General features: G+C 43.4%; 1 protein-coding gene across 3 annotated transcripts in view; it reads left to right on the forward strand.

The window, feature by feature from the left end:
* The window catches only part of SCHIP1 (schwannomin interacting protein 1), a 127,428-nt gene that overhangs the window by 54,455 nt on the left and 51,286 nt on the right, over positions 1 to 21,687 (forward strand). Inside the window, exon 1 of one of the 3 annotated variants that reach the window (XM_047728945.1) lies at positions 19,930 to 20,184. The exons of the other annotated variants lie outside the window; for them this stretch is intronic. Within the exon in view, the coding sequence (XP_047584901.1) occupies positions 20,155 to 20,184 (30 nt within the window). The 5' untranslated portion in view covers positions 19,930 to 20,154. Of the gene's footprint in view, positions 1 to 19,929; positions 20,185 to 21,687 lie in introns of those variants that run through there. 3 annotated transcript variants of the gene reach the window in all.

The following is a 21,687-nucleotide window of genomic DNA, read 5'->3' on the forward strand; positions in this document are numbered from 1 at the left end:
GCTGGTGTGCCTGGTAGGCTCAAAAGTTATTTGTGCCCTAAGCTTGGAGAGTATGTCTCGACCCAGGAGGGGGATGGGGCAATCAGGTAGATAAATTCGTGTTGGGCCCCCCAGTTCACACTGATGAGCCTGGCAAAAGGCTGCTGTGTGGCCTGTGTCCCAGTGGCCCCAAGAATGGTTGCAGTCCTTTTGCTGAAAGGGGCCACTGAGTAGGTGACAACAGAGTGCTCGGCCCCATTATCAACCATAAAAGTCACTGGTTGGCCCCCTACTTTCATTTTGACCATGGGCTCATGAGGGCCAAGAAGGAAAGAGCCCGGGTCCCCCTCAGGCTGAGTCTTATTTCCACAAGGCCTATGAGATCCCCTTCTCGGGGTTCTTCCTCGTAGCCAGTGGGCTTCTGAGCCTTTCCGCAGTTGAGACATTCATTTTCCCAGTGCCCCTTTTCTTTACAGTAGGCACATTGATCCCTGGCCAGGAGGGTTCTGTGCCCCGCCCCGCCTTTAAGTGGTCGGGGCTTCTTCCTCTTTGTGTCATCCTTTTCTTTCATGGCAGCATCGAGGAGGCTGACTTTCTTTTTCATTTTTTTTTCAACCTCTCTTTTAGCTACACCTATTCATGTAGACCTGACTGGCAATCTCTACTAATTGAGTAATGTTTATCCCAGCGAAACCCTCTAGTCTTTGAAGCTTTCTTCTAATATCTGAGGCGGCCTGAGACACAAAGGAGATGTTTAGCATCTGTTGGCTTTGCTGGGCCTCGAGGTCCAATGGAGACTATATTTGGTAGGCTTCACATAGTCTTTTGTAGTAGTCCCCAGGGAACTCCCCTGACTCTTGGGTGACCAAGGATATCTTAGTCATGTTCATAGGTTTTTTAGCTCCTGCCCAGATTCCCCGGAGGAGGGCCTCCTGGTACCGACGGATGTGGCCTGTCCCTCAAATGTGGTGAAGTCCCATGCTGGGCGCTCTTTGGGTGCGGCCATATTAACCCAGGCAGTAGGGTTGATGACTCCCGCTGGTGTGTGCTCTTCTAGGTATGGCCGTGCTTCTTTCATTATTTTCCTCCTTTCCTCTGTGTTAAATAGAATGCGGAGTAACTGTTGGCAATCTTCCCAGGTCAGCCAATGAGTCTGGAAGAGAGATTCCATGAGGTCTGCTGTAGCCTGTGGTCTTTCAGTTGAAGTCAGTGGTAGAGAAAGGCTGATAATGCATTATAGAATGGCCGGGTTGGACCATCCTGTCTTCATCACGCCTCTCGCGTTCCCGCATCTCCCATACCAGCAGGTGCTTGTGGCTGGCCTGGGGCACAGCCTGGCTGCTCGTCTTGGAGAAAGTGGATCCTCTGGGCCTGGGGGCCTCAGTGAAGCCGATGAGGCCGATGACAGTGGAGTGTCTGGAGCTAAGGGCCAGGTGTAGACGGTCTTAGGGCTATGTACGGTGTAGGGAAGATCGGTTCATCTTTGGGGTCTCCAGCTAGGATTTGTGGAGACTGGGGCTTTTGTTGATTTTTCTTTAGGCCCCTTGGATCCAATTAAGACCATGGACTCTTCCTCCCTATTGCAAGTGAATCGCACCCAAGGGGGCAGTGTCTGGGCAATTCCTAGCCAGGAGTCGATGTACAGAAACTGGTTAGGGTGTCCTGGCTCTCCTATTACAACTTACCACAACTGATGAACCATTGGGACATCCAGTGTCCCTTCTAAAGGCCATCTAACAGTAAAGGTGGGCCATTCTAACTCACATAGGGTTCTCAATTTGCCGGGATGCATCTTAACTTCATAGTCTTATGAAAACCCCTTCTTGAAATTTTTAATCATGGTCTCAAGAACCGTAGGTTTACTCTGCCCTGACCCCATAATGATGTTCCCAGGTTCGGTGGCATAGAAACAAAGAGTGGATGCCCCTCCACAGGAGACGCCAGTCAGATGCCCGCCTGTCCACCCTCCGGGTGAAGACTTGGGTGCCTCTTAGCCGTAGCAAGTCCATATAAACCCCAGAATGCCGCTCCAAAAGGCTTGCCATAGACCATATGAGATCACTCACAACGGAATAGGTTGGGGCCCATTCGGACTCCGTGGTCCCAAGACCTTGGCGCCACAAACACAAATAGGCCATTCATTCACTCATGCATTCGCACTGAAGTTATTACATTCCCTTCCTGGGAATCCCCACCTGTGAGACCTCTAAAAGGTCTCTGGGAAGTGATCAGTCTCCCCTTCCACCCTGACAGGTGGGCTTGACTGGTCATGGGGCCCCAGGCCTTACCAGAAGCTGACAGAATCCCACGTGGGGACCAGTTCCTCACCTGCCAAGTCTCCTTGAGTCTGGCAGGAACAACAGAGCAGGGCCGGTCCGAGGCAACCCGATGGGAGACTGCCAAAGATTAGGCGGGGTGCACCTTCTCCCTGAGGAAGAAGGTCCCTGAGGACCCCTCATTCCATCCCTGCCCCGCCCTTGCCCCCAAACCTATGGCAAGAATGGCCCAGCGTAGTTGGGTTTCCCGGTCAGGGAACCAAATGTTAGGACTGGATCGCCTGATGGAAGAAGCAAACAGCACTCGGAGATCTTGGAGGATAGGAGGTTTATTCAACGCCAGCGGACTCAGAGGGGAATAATCTCTCAAGGTCTGAGCCCCGAGCACAAATAAAGGGGGTGGTTTATACAGTTTTGCTTCTGTATCTGTGCTACTCTTGTGCCTGCAGGCGACGGGGCAACCTGGAATGGCCCTGGGGCCGAGACTGGGATTCCCCTGCTGGATTGGTCGGCCACCTTAGAACACAGATTTTCCTAATCATAATCAAATTATCTTTTATAGGTATTCTGGTTATTTTGTTACATATTTACCCAAGTAAGGCAGTTTGGAAGGACAGAAGCAGGAAGTCTGGATAGAAGACCTTTGCAGTAATCCAGGTGAGAGATGTTGGTGGTCCAGAATAGAATGGTGGCAGTGGAGGTGGTAAGAAGTGGGCAGATTATGAATATATTTGAAGGTTCAGCCAAAGAAAATTTGCTGGTTGGCTATAGGGTGTGAGAGGCAGGGAAGAGTCAAGGGTGACCCCCAGATTTTAGGCCTGATCACCTGAAAACTTGGATCTGTCATTTACTGAACCAGGGAAGACTGTGGGTAAAGAGTTTGTAGGAGTCAGGTGTTGGGAAGGTGGGGGTTCGTTTTAAACACAATAAATATATCTATTAAACATGCAACTAGAAATGGCGAGTTTGCAGTCAGATGAAGGAATCTGTTAAGAGATCAGTCCAAGCTAGAGGTATAAGTTTTGGAGTCACCAGCCAAGAGACTGGATGACATTTCCAACACAGTGAGTTCCAGATAGAGGACAAACCCAAGGACTGAGCTTTGGGTATTCTAGTGTAGCAGTATCCAGTAGAACTTTCTGTGATGGAAATGTTCCCCATGTGCTCCATCTAGTATGACAGCCCCTAGGCACAAATGACTACTGAACACTTAAAACAGGACTAATGCAACTAAGGAACTGAATTTTTAGTTTTTTGAAACTTTAGTTTAAGTAGCCACACATACCTTGTGGCTACCATACTGGACTCCGGTAGCTAAAAGTGGAAGAAGTAGGAAGGGATCAATAGAGGATAGGTTTTAACACAGGAAAAGAGCCAGAAGAGAATGTTGTCTCAGAAACCAACTCTAGAAGAGTTGAATGGTGCTCATAGATCTAGTATGAGGAAGACTGGGAATTGACCTTGGGATTTAGGAAGGTGTAGCCATTTCAGTAGCATGGGGGAGACAAGACTGACTGGAGAGTGTTCAAAGGAGAATAAAGGGTAGAGGGAAACATAGACAGTAAGTCTGGATGACTCTTTCGGGAAGCATTGTGGTTGTCTAGGAGAGTGTGAGAGTGAATGGACTGGGGAAATAAAGAGGAAACCAGGCAGTGCCAAGGGCGCAGTTGGGGTAAGCAGTCATGAATTTAAAGTGAGTGCGGTTGTATATTTTTCTCCCGCCACATTTATCAGCTTGAAAAGAGGCACAGAATAGCAAAGAGCTAAATTTAACCACAGTTGGGATCTAACTGAGTATGAAGTTGGTTATGATGAGGGCCCATGGAATCTAAGGTGTCTAGCAGAGAAGGGAGGACATTATGGGACTGATGATGGGCAGTGTATGGGGTGCAGGGCCTGCTGCAGTTGAAGAATCATTGGAATTAGAATACTAGAGAGAGTTGGCTGGAATGAGAAAGTGAGATTGTTGGAGAATAAGAGGATTGAGATAAAAATTTTGGAGGTCATGACATTGTTGTTGATGGCAAGGTCAGGATAGGACCATGGGAGTCAGTGTCACTGAGACAGAATGGAAGAGGAAGGAAGTCAAGGAACTTACAGGCCAAGACATTGGAGGGATGTCTAGCTGACATGGAAAACTTCAAAAATTAGAACTCATGTCAGAGAGTGACTCTTCAAGGTATGAAGCAGGTAAGCTGGGAGGAGGTGACCGCAGCTAGGAGGGCTGTTCAGGGGTGGGTTCAGGAGTCTCATGGTAGAAGAGTCAGAATGGGGTGTTAGGGAGGAGCAACGGCAGTCGGAAGCAAGAGAGTAGTAAGGAAGACAAAGGAAGATGGGTATCCTACAGGCCCTTGGCAAGAGGGAGGTGGGAGAGAAAATAACCACCCTTGAAAGAGCTGTAGGGGAGACAGAGCCTTCAGGCTCCTGTGAGAGCCAGACAGTGAAAGGGATGTTCCAAGAAGGGGGCCCCCTGGAAGGTCTGTGGAGGACTGAGGGGCAGGGTTCTGAGGTCTTATATGGGTCTTATATGACACCATATAAGAAGGCACGTAGGTGGATAAGCATTGACCTGGGAGTTGAGGGGGCATAACTAAGAGTGGACAGACTTTATAGTAAGGCTGGCTGGTCTCCAGGACAAATAATGGAGGGGAGGCTGCTGGTGTTGAAGGCAAAGGAAGAGTTCTGGGGTGTTTGAGCTAATAGCAATGGGGGTGAGTGGTCTTAAGCAGAGGATGGGGGTCAGGAACGAAATCCCATCCAGAGTTCCCAAAAACCCCCAGTTGTCCCGTGTCTGCATCCCTTAACCTGCTCTTTCTAAACTCAAAGCAGTTAAGCTTAAACTCATCATTGGCTTCAGTTAGTTTCTGTGGTTCTAGTGCAGAATCAGTCCTATGCTAGAGCAAGGGAGATCAGTGACCGTGCCACTGACCTGTGGTAGGTCCTTCCTAAGGGTCATTTTCCTCCTCTCCCCTTCAGCAACTTCTTCAGTTTCATCTCCTGGGCTCCTACCTAGCAAAGGAAGTTAAGTCTTTCTATTGGTATTCACATGCTAAAAGTCACAGAAATTTTTTTCTTCCAAAAACAAGAACCGACATAATTCTCTTTAAAAAAAAAAAAAAGAAGACATCTATTTATTTATTTGACAGAGAGAGAAAGAGAGAGATCACAAGTAGGCAGAGAGGCAGAGAGAGAGGAGGAAGCAGGCTCCCCGCCGAGCAGAGAGCCCAATGCAGGGCTCGATCCCAGAACCCTGAGACTATGACTGAGCTGAAGGCAGAGGCTTTAACCCACTGAGCCACCCAGGTGCCCCAAGAACCGACATAATTCTCAAACGACATGACTGTAGGTCTGATTCCCTTCTCTTCCGTCACCTGCCCAGGACGAGCATCATGGCACGTAACTTCTACAGTCACATGGGGCTCTTGGTTTCATGCTCTGCTGTTGCCATCCTGCAATTCTTAATTTTTGAACAAAGAGTTCCCATTTTTTGTTTTGCACAGGGCCCTGCAAAGTATGTAGCTGGCCCTGTTCTTATTCCAGCCCCACCCCAAAAAAGCAAATAACAGATAAAACTTGACCCTGATGGGATCAGGTCATTTGATTTATTATCCCATCAATGTGTCAACATTTTGGTGATGAAGGGGATTTTGAAAATAATGAAAACAACCTTAACCATATCATTTGTAAATAAAAAGTAATTGAGTTCATCTAAAACCTATGAACTCCTAGTTTTTATCTTTTTTTTCAACCTGAGGAACTAGCGTCACTTTCAGAAGGATTCTCATTTATTGCCATTATCTCCACGAATTAATAAGTTGAACATCTGAAAGCTATTCTTAACTCCCAGTGAAGCATGACTGAATTATTATCATTCATGCCAAAGAGAAGATCGAATCCTTCCTTGAGTGTGTTTCACGCCTGCAAGTAGGACCTCTCCGCTTGTCTTTACAGAAGTCATCCACTTCCTCTGGGGTGTACATTCGAGAAGAGTAGCCTTGGGTAAGAAAGAGCTGACACGAGCAGGGCAGGGCAGGACCAGGAAGCAGAACAGACGGAATCATCATTTATCAGGGGGCGCACAGCAGACCTGCCTCTTTGCGCTCTCTGTCTGAGGAAAGCAGACTCTTCCACAGATTAAACCATTGAACCCGGATTATGGTGACTGGTGTTAAATGAAGAGTCCATACGGGCTTTCTGGATTATGCACCCTTGACCCAGGTTCAAGATAAATTTGTCACCAAGACCAGGCAAGCAGGAACCTATAATACTGACAAGGTAATAGTTCTTTTACTGCGGAAATCAGAGTCAGTGATAATTCTGTGATACACAGTAGCAAGTATTTTCTACAGAGAGGGAGCGTTTGGATTAGAGAGACTCAAGCCACATCCAACATTTCTTTTTTAAACATTAGAACCCTTTCTGGAAAGCCGCAGCCTAAATTGTAGCTTATTGCTTGCTTTTTTGCTGTCATTTTGTTGTTTTCTTCTAAGAAAGTAAGCATGCTAAAAAATACACTTTTTCCATTTTTCCCTCCAGCCTAAACCCCGAGTGGGCACATTTTAAAGTATCGGTCTGTAGGGACGCCTGGGTGGCTCATTCGGTTAAGTGTCTGCCTTTGGCTTGGGTTATGATCCCAGGGTCATGGGATCAAGCTCCACATCAGGTTCCCAGCTCAACAGGGAGCCTGCTTCTTCCTCTCCCTCTGCTCTCCCCTCATTGTGCTCTCTCTTGAACTCTCACTCTCAAATAAATAAGTGTTTTTTTAAAAAAATTTAGAAAGTGTCAGTCTTTCACCAACTCAGTTCACCCTCCTACTGGTCGTTTGGCATCCTATTGTCTTCAGCTGGAACACTAGCATTCCTTAACAATGAGGATTCTGACTTTGTACTCTTATCCGTATCCTTCTTTGGGGTGCACGAGTTAACAATATCAAATTATTTGCTATTTTGCCAGGCTGTCCTATGGAGTCAAGAATCCATTACACAAGGTAGCCAATTGAGAAGGGGGAAAACCCATCAGGCCAATTTTTTTCTTCTTACTGATTTTGAATTAAATCACAGGCTTAGTGGATTCAGCTTAGTGCGTGTTAACCTTATATGGGGAGCTATAAACGATTATTTGGCCTCAGGTTCAGCTGGCCCAGTCAGTCTTCCCCCTGAGACACATCAGTCAGGTGAGGTGCCCCCGTGGAGCCTGCCAAAGCTGTAATTCACAGTGAGGAGGGAAATGTTGCCAAAAGGCCTCACCAGGTTGAGCTCGAAAGCTGGCAGTCAGCCATTAGCTGTCCAGGTGAGGCCTCACTGTCTGGAGATGACAAGTTGGCATTTGACCAGCTTTCCTGCCATAGTGAACTGAGCTAATACCAGCTGGGGGAAGGCATGCTTCCTGCCCTGAAGCCCAACACTCTGACGTGAGAGAACTTCGAGAATGTCATGCATTCATTCAAATATTCGTTGAATACCTACTATATATGCCTGGCACTGTGCTATATGCTAGGTATATATTGGTAGGCTTCAAAGGTATAGGTCTGCTTTCATATGGACCGTACAGCCTAGTGGAGCAAACCAACATTACAAAACCCACAAATTATCTGATAGTTACAAATTGTGTTAAGAGCTAGGAAAGAAAACATAATGTGCCGACTAAATTTGAGGCAGAACTTTATTTAGATACGGGGCTAGGGAAAGACCCCCAGTCTTCAGCAGGAGAAGTTACTCGGGCAAAGAGGGAGGCATGGTCAGGTTGAGAAATAGCACACGCTAGGCTCGGGGCTTGGCTTTTCTAGGAAACCGAAAGGCAGCCAGTCCGCCCAGAGCAAAGGGAGCTCTGGGTGCATGGTGCAGAGAAATCCGGAGTGCAGATCAGGACCTGGAGCAGCAGGGAGAGAGAATTATTATTGCATGCTGAATGTTTCATCCTAATGTGGTGCTAGGAAAGCACCAGGAGTTTTAGACCAAGATGTGATATAATCCGATTTATGTTTTTAGAAGTACTTTTCATTCACGAAGGGGAAGGCTGCGAGCACTTAATTTTTTATAATGACTTGGGAACTAAATCAAAAAGCGTGCAACTATCAAAATTATCAAATAGGAAAACGGGGCGGGGGTGTGCACGAGGCTTAATTTCTTTTAAAATGATGCGTGGAAATGTGTGCTGTTTAAAACTCAGGCCAGAGCTCTGATCACCTGACTTGTAGCAACAGCTCTGTGGAAGAGATCGCTTCGTTCCTTTGGAACATGAATCAGATTTTTAAAACCTTCAAACAGAGACGCCTGGGTGGCTCAGTGGGTTAAGCCTCTACCTTCGGCTCAAGCGTGATCTCAGGGTCCTGGGATCGAGTCCCACATAGGGCTCTCTCCTTGGCAGGGAGCCTGCTTCCCCTCTCTCTCTGCCTGCTTGTGATCTCTCTCTCTCTGTGTCAAACAAATAAATAAGTAAATAAAATCTTAAAAACAAAAACAAAAAACCTCTGAACAAAGGCTGGGTAGCTCAAATCATCAGTATAAGTGTCCACTGCCATCTGTAGAGCAGATTCCTGCCTTTTTAGCTGGATGCTATTCTCACGGAAGTCAGAGGCCGTGCGAGAGAGAGAGGAAGCACTGGTGTCTGGTCAGAGTGGATTGTATTTCTTTTCCTAGGGTGTTTTTTCTTCTTCTTTTGCTCTGCTTGACTGTTAAGAATGAAAACAAGCCAACTCCACGGTCTCAGATGAAGGGAGAGTTGAGTATCAGAGGGAGGTGGGTAGGGATTCTGCCACACCTTGGACGTCAAAAAGAACTGCTAATTCCTATCTTGACTTTCTCAATAAACAATGAAACCACCAGGGACTTACAAGTGAACATTTTGTTGGCCTAACCAATGTTTCTGAAAGAGGCTCTCTTTGCTATTCGCAAAGGAAAACTGGTTTAAGTTAGGGAGTTTGGGAAGAGTTAAGATTAATGTGCAAATTACCTTTCCTGCTTTTGAGTAATCCATGGTGGATTTTAACCTGAATCACCGAGAATGAGTCAACTCACTGTCCAGTGTTTGGAGGAGCATAACTTCCTAACCAGTACCTTTATCCTGGGAAAGATTTGTTCCTAAAAGATGAGAAACTTTCTTAATTCAATAGCTTTAAGGTACAGTATGTGTATGAAATCATTAAATGACATGCTAGCATCTTTATTACACTTCAGAAAAACTTTTTGGACCAATGTTTGTTTTCCTACCCTTTAGCAAATAAAAGTCATTCCAACACCCCCTTTTGAAAAGTTACTATTAGAAAGGCTGTAAATTCCAGATTATTGCTGCACTGGCCCTAGAAAAGCTAGTTAGAGAATATACCCAAGGAAGCTCTTAAGCACTAAATCCCATTATAACTAATAGCATCTCTGCATTACTCTGGTATTGGGGGGAGGGGGCGGGACCAATAAGATTTAAGTACCACTAAAGAATTTTAATAGTTCCTTAGAGATTACATTAATAGAGTTTAATCATAAATTATGCCTCTTTCCTGTGTTCAGTGACACACTAAGAAAATATGTCAGTTGATGAGCAGTTTCCAGAAGAGATATACTACATAAATTATGTTTCTTTCTTCATCATTACTTTGTTTTGTTCTTTGAAATAAGTCTCTTAAAAATGGTGGCTAATTTTCATAATAAGCTAAAATGTCATCAAAACTGATGATCTCATGTGTGTAGCTTTTGAAATATTTTTTTCCACAACATAAAAAGGAAAAAAAAAAATCAGTGCCTTTATCTTTATTACATTTGTATAAGAAGACCTTGAACTGAAATCCAATAATTTTTGCTGACACGTCCAATGCTAATATGTACCGTGGTATTAATTACATTGTTGTTGCTCATTTGGAAACCTCAGGATATAAAATAAACTTAATTTTAAATGATAGCTATTTGACAGCCTGAAAGTAGGAGTGGGGGTAGTGGGTGCAGGAAGATGACAGTTTGAGTCCAAACGTTTCATGTAGATTAGAAAGTGGAGCCTCCTATTTTTTTTAAAGTTTTATTTATTTATTTTAGAGAAAGAACACATGAGAGTGTGGAGAGGGGCAGAGAGTGAGGGTGAGAGAGAGAATCTCAACCAGACTCCTTGCTGAGTGCAGAGCCCGACTGGGGGCTTGATCCCAGGACCCAGAGATCATGACCTGAGCCGAAGTCAAGAGTTGGCTGCTTAACTGAGACACCCAGGCATCCCAGAAAGTGGAGTCTCTTAGATATGATGCTGTTGCCCACGTGAATTTGCCAGCAAGAAGCACAGTCTGTGACTCCTGGTCCAAGGCTCCATCAAGTCCAGAACAATCAAAGATAGCCTAGATGGGAACTGTGGATGTATTAGCATTAGTGGCACTTTAAAGTTTCCTTAATGTAACTGGAGACTTACATATTATGTTTATAATTGGTATTTTAAAACATGGAAAGGTGGGGGCGTCTGGGTGGCTCAGTGGGTTAAAGCCTCTGCCATGATCTCAGGATCCTAGGATCGAGCCCCGCATCCAGCTCTCTGCTCAGCGGGGAGCCTGCTTCCCCCTCTCTCTGTCAAATAAATAAATAAAATCTTTTTTTAAAAAATGGAAAGATTAATAAAACGATGAAGCACACTTTTCACATGATTTTTGTTTTCTAGTGCTAGTCACAATTGGAAGAGGTTTAAAAACACACTTGTCCACTAGAGGTCACCTTTCTTCAAGATGAGGGTCAGTCCCCTTCCCTAATGCTCTGCTAACCTAATTTTAAATCAAGCACCACCGCCTTGAAGAAATAAACAGCCTTTTCTGTCATGAGGATTCCATGTGGTGCTGTAGCTACGCGCACTTGAACTGGTAGGTAAAGCTGTCTGGGCTACTGAAAAACCTGGAGGGATGCAGGGGGATTGTGCCCCCTGCTTCCCCTACACACACACACACACACACACACACACACACACACACACACACGTATGCACTTTGTGCTAGTTCTAGCTTGACTCCTCTTGACAGACCAACTTATTTTTATTTTTGTTTTAACTTGTGTTAGCCCTGGCAGGTTTATACTACCTTTCACTTTCCTGCCACTGCTCTCTGTGACTCCAAAGGCTGGGAAATACGGATGAAAAGAAGGGATCCTTAAAAACTGACATAAATTTGGGACGAAACCATGTAGACTTCACCCAAATTTATCTGAGTCAGTTACTACTTTTCTACAGCATGTGGATTTCAGTCAGCATTGGCCAGAAAATACTATGGGGAGAGGACTAGGACTGGATCCAATAAACAAGCACTTTGGCAGATTCTATTGAAATATAAACCATCACATTATTCTAGAAGGAGAGGGAAGCTGCCTGCTGTAGTGCTGCCTGACGCATCAGGTTTCAAACTGTGTCTGTAGAAACCCAGGGTTGTGGGAGATATTTTTGAAGGCTCACTTGCACTTGTTCTAGGAGCTCCTAAACACCTCATCCCCAGTCCCCCCCGCCACAAATCAAACTGGTAATTAAAGAGATGTGAAAATAATTCTGAATACATATACAAATGAGATTGTCTATGAGACCTTGGGCTTTTGGGGACGAGTAGTCCCGAGAAGCTGTGATAAGAAGAATATAACATTTTAGGCCAAATGTAGTGATTCGTTCCCTAGTATCTATGTGAAGTATTTTGCCCCACCCCCTTTTGTGACATCAGCATATTCATTTATCCCTCCCGGCAAAGTAGTCTTTTACAGTTCTTAAAACTGAACCTGTAAATGTGTCATGGCCCATGTAGGTAGGTGGTACCCCGGGACTGGTCTTACTGAAAAGTCATGCCTGTGCATGTCCAAGAAGGAAGAATTATCTGAGGTGCCCACTGGGCCCAGCGCGGTTCTGTGCCAGGCAAGGGCACGTTCCCTCATCAAGCCTAATAGGTAGATTGCACAATACTGAGTGAATGCCCCATACCTCTCTGATGAGCAGATCTGGTTCTAGAGCGATGACCTGTTGGAAGTTCGGGCACTCTGTGTTTTCTTATCTGTTCCTTATGACAAATGTAAGCAGGTGCTCTGTATTGTTAGTAAGTTACTCCGGAAATAAATTTCTTATTACTTTGCTTTCAAGCTTCTAGATATGTTTAATGAAGACTATCAGAGATTGCAACATAAGTTATTAAAAAGACCTGTTACCATTTCCAACTATTTATCTATGTGAAACCAGATTCTCTTGATGTGATGCAATCAAAGTAAGTAAATGTAAAAATACAGTGGGACTAAAACTTCCACTGACATCTATAAGTTCTAGTTTCAAATATTTGTGTTCAACAAAACAGCCTCATGTTCTCAATAAAGGATATAATTGGTAAATATTTGAACTAAATTTGAACTAAAAATTTTATGTTGCTCTAAAAACATTTCTATTATTTTGCATATCAGTTTTCATTTTAAAAAATAGATCTAATACTTCAAAAAAGAAAAGAAAACATGACACCCATTGATTCACACTGATTATTTGCTCAGGAAACTAATTTTTAATGCCTGGAACAAAGGTAACCAGGGTCAGGATAGTCCAAAACTTCTGAGTAAATTGTTTACAATGGTTTGTGAGAATCTCAGATAAGTTCCTTATTTATAGTTCAAGGATAAAAAAATTATAACCGATCTCATTTTTATACTTCTCTCACTTCCCATTTCTGGGCCTGAGAGCATGTGGGAATATTCTGATACCAAGCATTCTCTCTGTCATGTGAGTGACACAAGATGAGAAATGACCTTGAAGTGACTCGTGAGAAATGACCTTGATGCAACAGGAGCCTCCCAAGTCCCTTATAGGCACTCTATCCCAGAAGTCACAGACCAAATTAACATGCTCAAATCACAGTTCATTGAATCAATTTAAAATGCATATCAAAAAGCAAGGAAACAGGGACACACTGACATACACAGAATACGGCACGGGACCGTATAACCTGAATCTTGGGTTATATGATATTTCTATATCCAGCCTTTCTGCCACAGCTACCTTCCCTGTTGATGATAAGGCTGTGAACCAGGGTTGAAGTTTGAGAAGGGAAGCCCAATGAGGTGCCTGCCAGTGACATGCAACTTGGCTTATCAGAGACACAGGGACAAGTCCCTCTGGCTTCCCCTGTAGCTCACGCCCTCTCCTGATGAGCAGTTCTGGATTGTATTTGCATTTCTTGGGCAGAGGACGCACAGGGCCAGAATGGATGGCACCAGTGGACAGTCAGTGTACAATCTAATGAATAGCGAATGCCTCAGGTTATTTAGAGTGTTGTGAATATTAGGTGCTTCTTTATGCTTTCCATTCCTTTCTGTGTCCTGGACACAAATGCTTGATCCATGTCTAACACATCCAGGTTACTTACTGATACATATGGTGAATGCTGCCTCTGTCTACTTGGTTACTCATTGTCTCACCCTAACCATCTTATGCAGTTTCACTTATGTCTGACAAACTACTACATATTCATCTCTTCTTCACACCTCATGAGTTTCATTCATTCCATTTGTTTTTCTTATTCTTCTATAGCGTTAACTGAATATTCTCAGGGAATACAGCAACACCCTCTACAAAATCTCTTGGAAAAGCTTTCCACCATATTGGTCCAGACTCTCTGCTGCCACCCTAGCCCTCCCTGCCCTTCAGGTAGGTCTTAACCACCTGCTGCTCCTTTAAGGGCCCGAGGATACTCCCCACCTGTGCTCTGGCATCTTTCTCCACCATGACCACCATGACCTCCTCCGTACTCAGCACTACTTCATAACTTTGCTCATCATATCTTCAGGTCCACAGCTGAATGAAGACCCATCATGTGCTTCTGGTCTAACTCCAGGACCTGGCCCTTTGGTTATTTTCTCCCACTGTCTTCAATTTTCCCTTCTCACTAGCTCCTTCCCTGCTGAACACATATATGTTTGGGTCTCTCCTATCTTAAAAATCAGCCACAACCACAGCCCCTCTGATTCCACTATACACTCCAGCCTACCATCCTAATGCTCTAATTAATCAACAGAAGTGCTTGCAAACTGCTTTCTACTCAGTCCTTCAACTTCTCAACCATTTATGACCTGGTTTCCACCCTAACACACTACTACTGAGGCTGTTCTCTCAAGAGGAACCGAGGACTTCCTAACAGTCAGAACTAATGGCTCTTGTTGTGTTTACCTTCCACCCCCTAGTCTTGTCTGCTTCCCTGCAGAAAACGATGTGAAGCAATTTAGCTCTGCCAGCACCCCCAGTTATCCCCTCACTACATTGGTTTTCATTTTCCTCTCACCCTGTTAACCACATTCCCTTTGCTTCCTCTTGCCCTCTAAATGCAGGTTTCACCCAAGACTAATATTAATTTCCTATTGCTGCTATAAAAATGTACCCCAACTTAGTGACTTAGGTCAATACAAACAATTATCTTGTAGTTCTGGAGGTCAGAAGTTCATAAGGAGTCTTACTGGACTAATATCAATATGTCATCGGGGTTGTGCTCCTTCTGGAGGCTCTAGGGGAGAATCCATTTCCCTGCCTTTCCTCTTCTAGAGGCCTCCAATACTCCTTGGTTTATGAGCTCTTCCTGTGTCCTCAAAGCCAACAACACAGAGCCGGCCTTTCTCCCACTACCATCTCTCTGTTCCTTCCTCTTTGGCCTCCTCCTTTTACCTTAAAGACCCTTGTGATGACATTGGGCCCATCTAGATAACCAGGATAATCTCCCATCTCAAGGTCAGCTGATGAGCAACCTTAGTTCCCCTTTCCTAGGTGGGGATTAGGAAGTGGATACTTTAGGAAGTCATTATTGTGCTTACCATAGGGATGTCTTTATTTCTTACTAGTTCTTTCTCTACAGTCTTTCTCTTCATCTAATTTTCTACAACTTCAACTATTCTTTCCCTGAAAGAAAAAAAGAAAACACACCCAAATTCCATCTGTTGACCTGACTTGTCTCCTGAGCCCCAGTTGCCTCCTGCACCTTCAACTTAGAACTTTACGGGAAAAAATAAAAGAACTCATTACTGCAACCCAATCCCCCAGAATCAACTCCTCCTCTGACTTCCCTGTTCCTTTGCGTAGCACCAGCTTCACTCCAGCAGTGCTCTCAAAGCCTCGTGACTTCTTGTCTTGTTGACTCACAAGTTCGATCACCGGCTGGATCCATCAGTACATTTTTCATGGTGTCTCATGCAATGCGTCCCTCAGTCTTTTCCTTTCCATCCCCTCTATCGCCTCCATCATTCAGGCCTCTCTTTGTTCTTGACCTGTTGCATTGCCTTTAATTAGGAGAGGGGGAAAAATCCATTTCTGTTCCTCTCCTGAGCACCAAAAAGCTGTTTTACATGTTATTCTCATTTCATCCGGTAAGCAATCCAATAAACGAGGAATTAACATCCTCAATTGATAGAAGAGGAAACTGAGTCCCACGATAAATGAGGTGATGTTCTGAAGGTCATGGTCATTTATACATTCAGTTAAAAATATTTATTGAGAACCCATTATATACCAGGCACTATTTCAGATGTTGGGGATATTAGCACTGAATAAACCAATGCAAGATCCAAATTCTAAGTAAATTTATGTGAATCTAGACATAGAAAAGATAGGTACTCAAGAAGTGAACAACCAAATGAACAAGATTATTGCAGTTTCCTGGTGTCCCCTAGCTAAGAGTTCTCTTCGTCTCCAGAATTCCTAGTGAGCAGACAAAATGTCTTTGAAGGCACAAATCATTCATCATTCTATACAATCATTTGTATACTGCTTTATTTGTCTCACCAAACTCCTTGAAGACAGAAACACTTCACATGGCACAAAATAGGAATCTGTTTGAACTACGAGGCTGTAAGGATCGAGGGAAATGTCAAGGACGGTACTTTGTGAACTATAAAGCCATTTTCTAAGGTTTATTGTCTCGGTGATACCGACTGTGTTCTTTGGTAGGTCCTTCAAGGACCTAGTTGCCCTAATGTGGCCAGGATTGATTTTTCTTATAATTCCTTGTCTTCCATTGCCCTGAAAGAAGCACAGCCGAAAGCTCCAAAAAATGTCTACCAGCATTTCCAAAATTCCTAAGGAAAAGCTTACAAGTTTAAGACAATTCTTAAGACAATGACTTCCTTGCTCATCTTCCCCACCCCCTAACTTCATTGTTTCCTAAAATTTCATTGTGAACATTTTCAAACTGGATGATTCTTTGGTGAATGCCCACGTACGCCCCATCCAGATTCTACAGTTAAAGTTTTACTAAACTTGCTTTGTCAGAACTTTCCATCAAACTGTCTCTATCTGTCCATCATTTCATCTCATTTATTGATGCATTTCAAACGCTTGCATATCATTGACTATAGTTCAGAATTTGTTCACCAGGTCCTTTTTATTCTTTGCAGGTAAATTTTGCATACGGTGCAAAATGTATTATTCAATGAGTTTTGGCAAATGTACACACCTGTGTAAGCCAAGTCCTTATCAAATCACACAGCTTGTGCCAGAAAGTTCCCCGTGTCCCCTCCGAGTTGGTCCCTAACCCAAATAATTCATTTTTAAACTGTATGCTCACATGACTTGTAGATAATGACTTTTTGTCACTACCTTCACTACCGCAAAAATCTTCATTCTATTGCTATTAACTGCCACAATTGAAAAAAATACTTTTCTGGGTTTACAGACACCATAGTTTGCTCAGTCCCAGAAAAACGGCTCAATCAAGAAATACTCTAAATTTTCTTCCTTTTAAGCATAACTTTGATCCAGATTTAGGTAGAACCATACTGCAACCTGGTACTTTATGACAGATTTTGATTTCGAGGCCGGCCTACACGGGCTCAGTCAAAGGGGTTTATTTCTCCAAATCTCGTGAGCCTTCATTTAACACTGTTTACTAAGAACACATTCACTAGATATGGACCTAGAAAATCTGGCGGGTTTTTTTTTTTTTTTTCTTCTTATTTTGATGCCTTGTTGTTGATGTTTGAGGAGAGGAGGATTTATATTCTTGGGTATGTCACAACTTTCTTAGGCCTCAGTTTCCAGATCTGGAAAATAGCAGTCTATCTCTTAAAGTCCTGTCTAAATCTGAAACCCAGTACTTTTTATGGGCAGGAAAGTTACATAGACCTAAGAAGAAAAAAGAATCTCTACGCTACATAGACCATACTTACACAGTTCGCCAATATTTTTTGGTCCAAAAATAACAAATGGTAGCGTAGTTTGGTAAGTTATTCTAGCTTAAATGTTCTTGGAACAGCTGGTTTCTGTTTAAAGTTTTTTGTACTAGCAAATCATAATTTAAATTGTAACACAGAGTCCTTTCCAATGAATGACTATAAAGGGAAGCTTGCTTGATATGTTACCTTTTTTTTAATCTTGTTTATACTGCTTGAGAGAGTTTTTTGACAGGGTTTGGGATACAATTGTCAGAAATCTGTTCTCCCCAGAGCCACCTCTGAGTCACTTCCACTATTTATGGAATAGCAACTGTGAAGAGTGGGATCATGTTTAGACTTTTTTTTTTTTTTTTAAAACAACACATGATAAATGTTTTTAGGAGCTTATGTAATCCATCCCAGAGCCTTTAGTTTTCAGAAGAGAACAGAGTCCAGGAAGTGGCTTTTTAGGCCTTTATAGCTTGAAAGCATGTTCCTGAATCTTTAGGTCACAAATTGTCAAAGTAGTAACTTGAGTCAAGTTTTAACAGCCTTTGAAGTTAAAGCTGTTCTGTCTTGGAAAGCTGGGGTATGCCTTCTCTATTAGGTATAGGATTTTCATTTCATCTTACTTGCCACCTTGCGAAAGGAACTTTTCTTAGGGCCTACTTTTCCTTACATGTCCTTATGATTCCAGAACCTTCATCTAGCGGGTTGTATAACAAACCCCACCTGGAAATCTCTGTCTCTGTCCTGTGTGGACAACTCAATAGAGGAGGACGGAGTTTGGGATGAGGATGTATTGAATAGAGTTTCCTTTTTCTGGAAAGTTTCTGTCCTCTTTTCTTCATCCTGCTTTTAAGAAGACTCATGATCTAGCTCAGGTTTCTGCTTTGTTCTTCAAGCTTTCATTGTGCAACCTGACAATGAACAGGCCTAAAGAGTCGTGCAGTCCCACAGCCTGTCTTTCTCCTGTATTCCACAAAGAAGGGCTGTGAGCTTCTGCAGGCTAGATCTCCAGAGTACTTTTCATTGGGACCCGGTGGACCCGGTGGACCCGGTGAACCCAGTGCTGAAATCCAAACCTATGAGATCATCCGGCGGCCTTACCTTTCACTTCTTCACTCCCCTAACTGGGAAGTTCTCCACGCATAAGGAAGCTCTCCATGCGTGTAAGTGTGTCCCTGGAGTGGAACTCAGGTAGCAAATTTCTCTCCTGTTCGAATCTCAAATGGTAAAAATGAAGAATATTTCTAAAAACAGGTTTTTCTCTTTCCAAGCAACAGAGGTGTTCTTGCAGAATTATAAATACATCACTGTATACTCCTAACACAAATTCCCACCATTCCTTAAGATAGGGCTTGAAGCAAAAACTTGGCAAACATGTTGATTTCATTCCTCAGGGATAAAGTACTTGTTTTTCTCTGGCAGTAGCATAATGAAGACTGTGTGGTTAATAGTGAGAGTTTTTGAGGAGGTGGATAGCTAGATAGGTACATATTAATTAATAATTTCTCTATTGATTTTTTTTTTAATTTGGTGGTTTAAATTCAGTCAGGTCTTTATTATCATTTATGTGCTCAGGCCATTTTATTAAGAAACAACAAAACAAATTGCCTATAGCAACTGAGTAATATAGATAAGGAAATTTTATTTTATTGTGTTTATTTTCTTAATTTGTTGTCATTAATTAGCTAGCTTCAAGAATTTACAGAGCCGGTTGTTTCTTTCTATATATCCTAAAATCCCAGAATGACCCTGTGAAGCATTTCAGACATTTTTTCCCTTTATCCCCCCAGAAACACATATTTTCCTTGAGTACTACCTGCAGGTCCAGAATTCTTTCCATTACAGACTCTTAGGTAGAATGGTCTTTCTCTAAGAGAGTATGTACTGTGTTAGGGTGTCTATATATTCAAGTCCTGGCATTGGATTTTATGTATATATATAACCTTACTTTCAAAAAAAAAAAAAAACCTGTTCAGTTTCATTTTCATGAAATGAATGACTTATACTGACTTTCATACCTGAATAAGCTCCCTCCCTTAAAAAAAAAAGTTAGAAATAATTTTTTCATCTGATTTCTGTGGGACTTCAAAGGCAGCTAAAAGCCAAAAGAAGTGGGGAATCAAAATAACATCCTCTTAAGGAGCGAAGACCCTCCCTTTAGTTATGAAGTTGACAAACACTCAACACTGGAATCGTCCCTTCAATGTCCATATTTCAGAATGGATTGCCTCCCCCTTTCGCATGTCAGAAGTTCTGAAACGATCTTTGAGGCCTTTTTCACAAGCGCCATGCCAGCAGCATCTGCGGGCTGGCGGGATGATGCCGGAGGTTAGAAACGTTCACCGGCAACATTGATTTGTGTCTGTCTCTCTCCCTCTCCCTCGCTGGCCTTTTTCCCTTTAATGAGGACTAGAATGTTTCCACATCAGTTAGCTGCCTTCATAAAGCACCAGAAGGTCACACCAGCCCCAGACTGATCCTTTTCTTTGTGCCTATAATATAATTGGCTGATTGTGCCAGCGATGAGCGCGCCCCCTCCCCCAGCCCGGTCCTAGCTCCATGTTTGCGAGCCTCACTGCTGGTTTCCGAGGAGAGCGGCTCGGCTCGCTGCGCGCTTCCCGGCACAGGCAGTGCCACTGCGCAGGTTGCTCAGCGAAACAGCATCCATTTTAATCCGCGGGGAGCCCCTGCCTTCCCAGGGCGTTCTCGCCGCCCGTGGATGCTCCGCGCCTTGCCTCCGCAGCCTCGCGGAGCCGTGCTGCTTTGGGGTCTGGGCCCTAGGATGCACTGAGATGGTACATCAGGAGAACTGTTCGTATCAGGTAAGATTTCAAGCCCGATTGCGAGGCTGGAATCCTTTCGGGAGAGGAGGCCTTCCTTTTCCAGAGCAGCAGGTTGCCTCTTTCCGGATTTTCAAGGGATTTTGCCATCCTCCACTCCTGGCCTTCCTCGCATACAGTATCTGAATTGTAATTAGGTTTTCTGGGGAGTAATGGGGCAGAAAACACTGCTTCCTTGGCCCTTGAAGCATATTGTGAAATCCACTGAGGTGATCTGCGCTTTGCACGTTCTCTGCCTGTGCAAATAAGAGGAACTGCTGTAAACTGTAATTGAATTTAAGGGGCTTCGGGAGGGGAAAAAACTGAACCGAATTCACTCGGGTAACATGGCAAAATACGATTTTTGCTCACTGCCTAGGAGATGAGTGGTTTCAGGTCCAGTTTTTAGGACTGTCTCTAAGGGAGTTATGTAAATAAGCATAATTGATGATCTGAGAAATTTTCAAAAATGGGCCAGCATGCACTTGATGTTTGAAGTTGCACTTGTACGTCTTTTCAAACTTGTTTTTACTAGCATGTGTAAATAAGAATTAAGGTGCTGACACGCATAAAAAACTCCACATGGAAAATTTTTTAGGATTACATATTTGTCTTTGTGCTAATTTGCTATGTGGAGTTTTGAATTAAACAATCTCAAAGACCCATTCTAGAGTATTAATAATAACTCCTTCCTGCAACTTGGACTGTTGAGGCAACGTTGAAAGTGCCCTCGTTGTAAGCAGACAACGAGAATGTTCTCAGAGTAATTGCTCTTTGCAGCAGCAGGCATGGCTAATCCAAGTCCAGGATGGGTACCATTGGGGGATTACTCAACTGACCAGGTTTTTAACTTAACAATGCCTCTTCCTTGTGGGAGGTGAGTTACCTGAGACAAGCAGGTGTTTCTCATTAGGCCAGATTTCCCAGAGGTAAATGTATGCAGGCAGAGTCTACATTGCACAAGACTCAAGGCAGTAGTTTCTCAGCTAAGTAAAGTGTGCCTACAAAATATATTTATCCACTCACTTTTCTCTCTGCTTCATGATGGCAGTTTTGTAATTTCAGGCTTGTTTTACTGTATTTTCATTTCATAGTACATCTAGGTCTGTAGATCCTAACATTGAGACTTGTGCTTCACAGGAATTCTTCCCATGAGAAAGGGAAAATGCTGAGGAAAAACCAAAACTTCACTTACACGCAGTCCAGAGATTGAGAATGGGGTATGTCAAACATCTGTGGAGAGCCTAACCTATTTATGGCATGGCTCCAGGGGACTAAATTACTATAAAATTAAAGTCATTATTTTCTCTCTTTTCAGAGAAGCTATAGAACTTAACTTTTGAAAGGCTAACTAGTATAAGATTATTCCCTATACCTTTTCATTAAGTTGGTCATGAAATCACTGGTCTTATAGGTCAAAAATTGGTCAGAGATCAGCAATTTCATCTGAGGAAAAGGGATTTTGTTAGCCAACTGCTTCTGAAAGGGGACAAATTGATTTTATTT

This window comes from Lutra lutra, chromosome 1 (genome assembly GCF_902655055.1).
Source record: "Lutra lutra chromosome 1, mLutLut1.2, whole genome shotgun sequence".
NCBI lineage: Eukaryota > Metazoa > Chordata > Mammalia > Carnivora > Mustelidae > Lutra > Lutra lutra.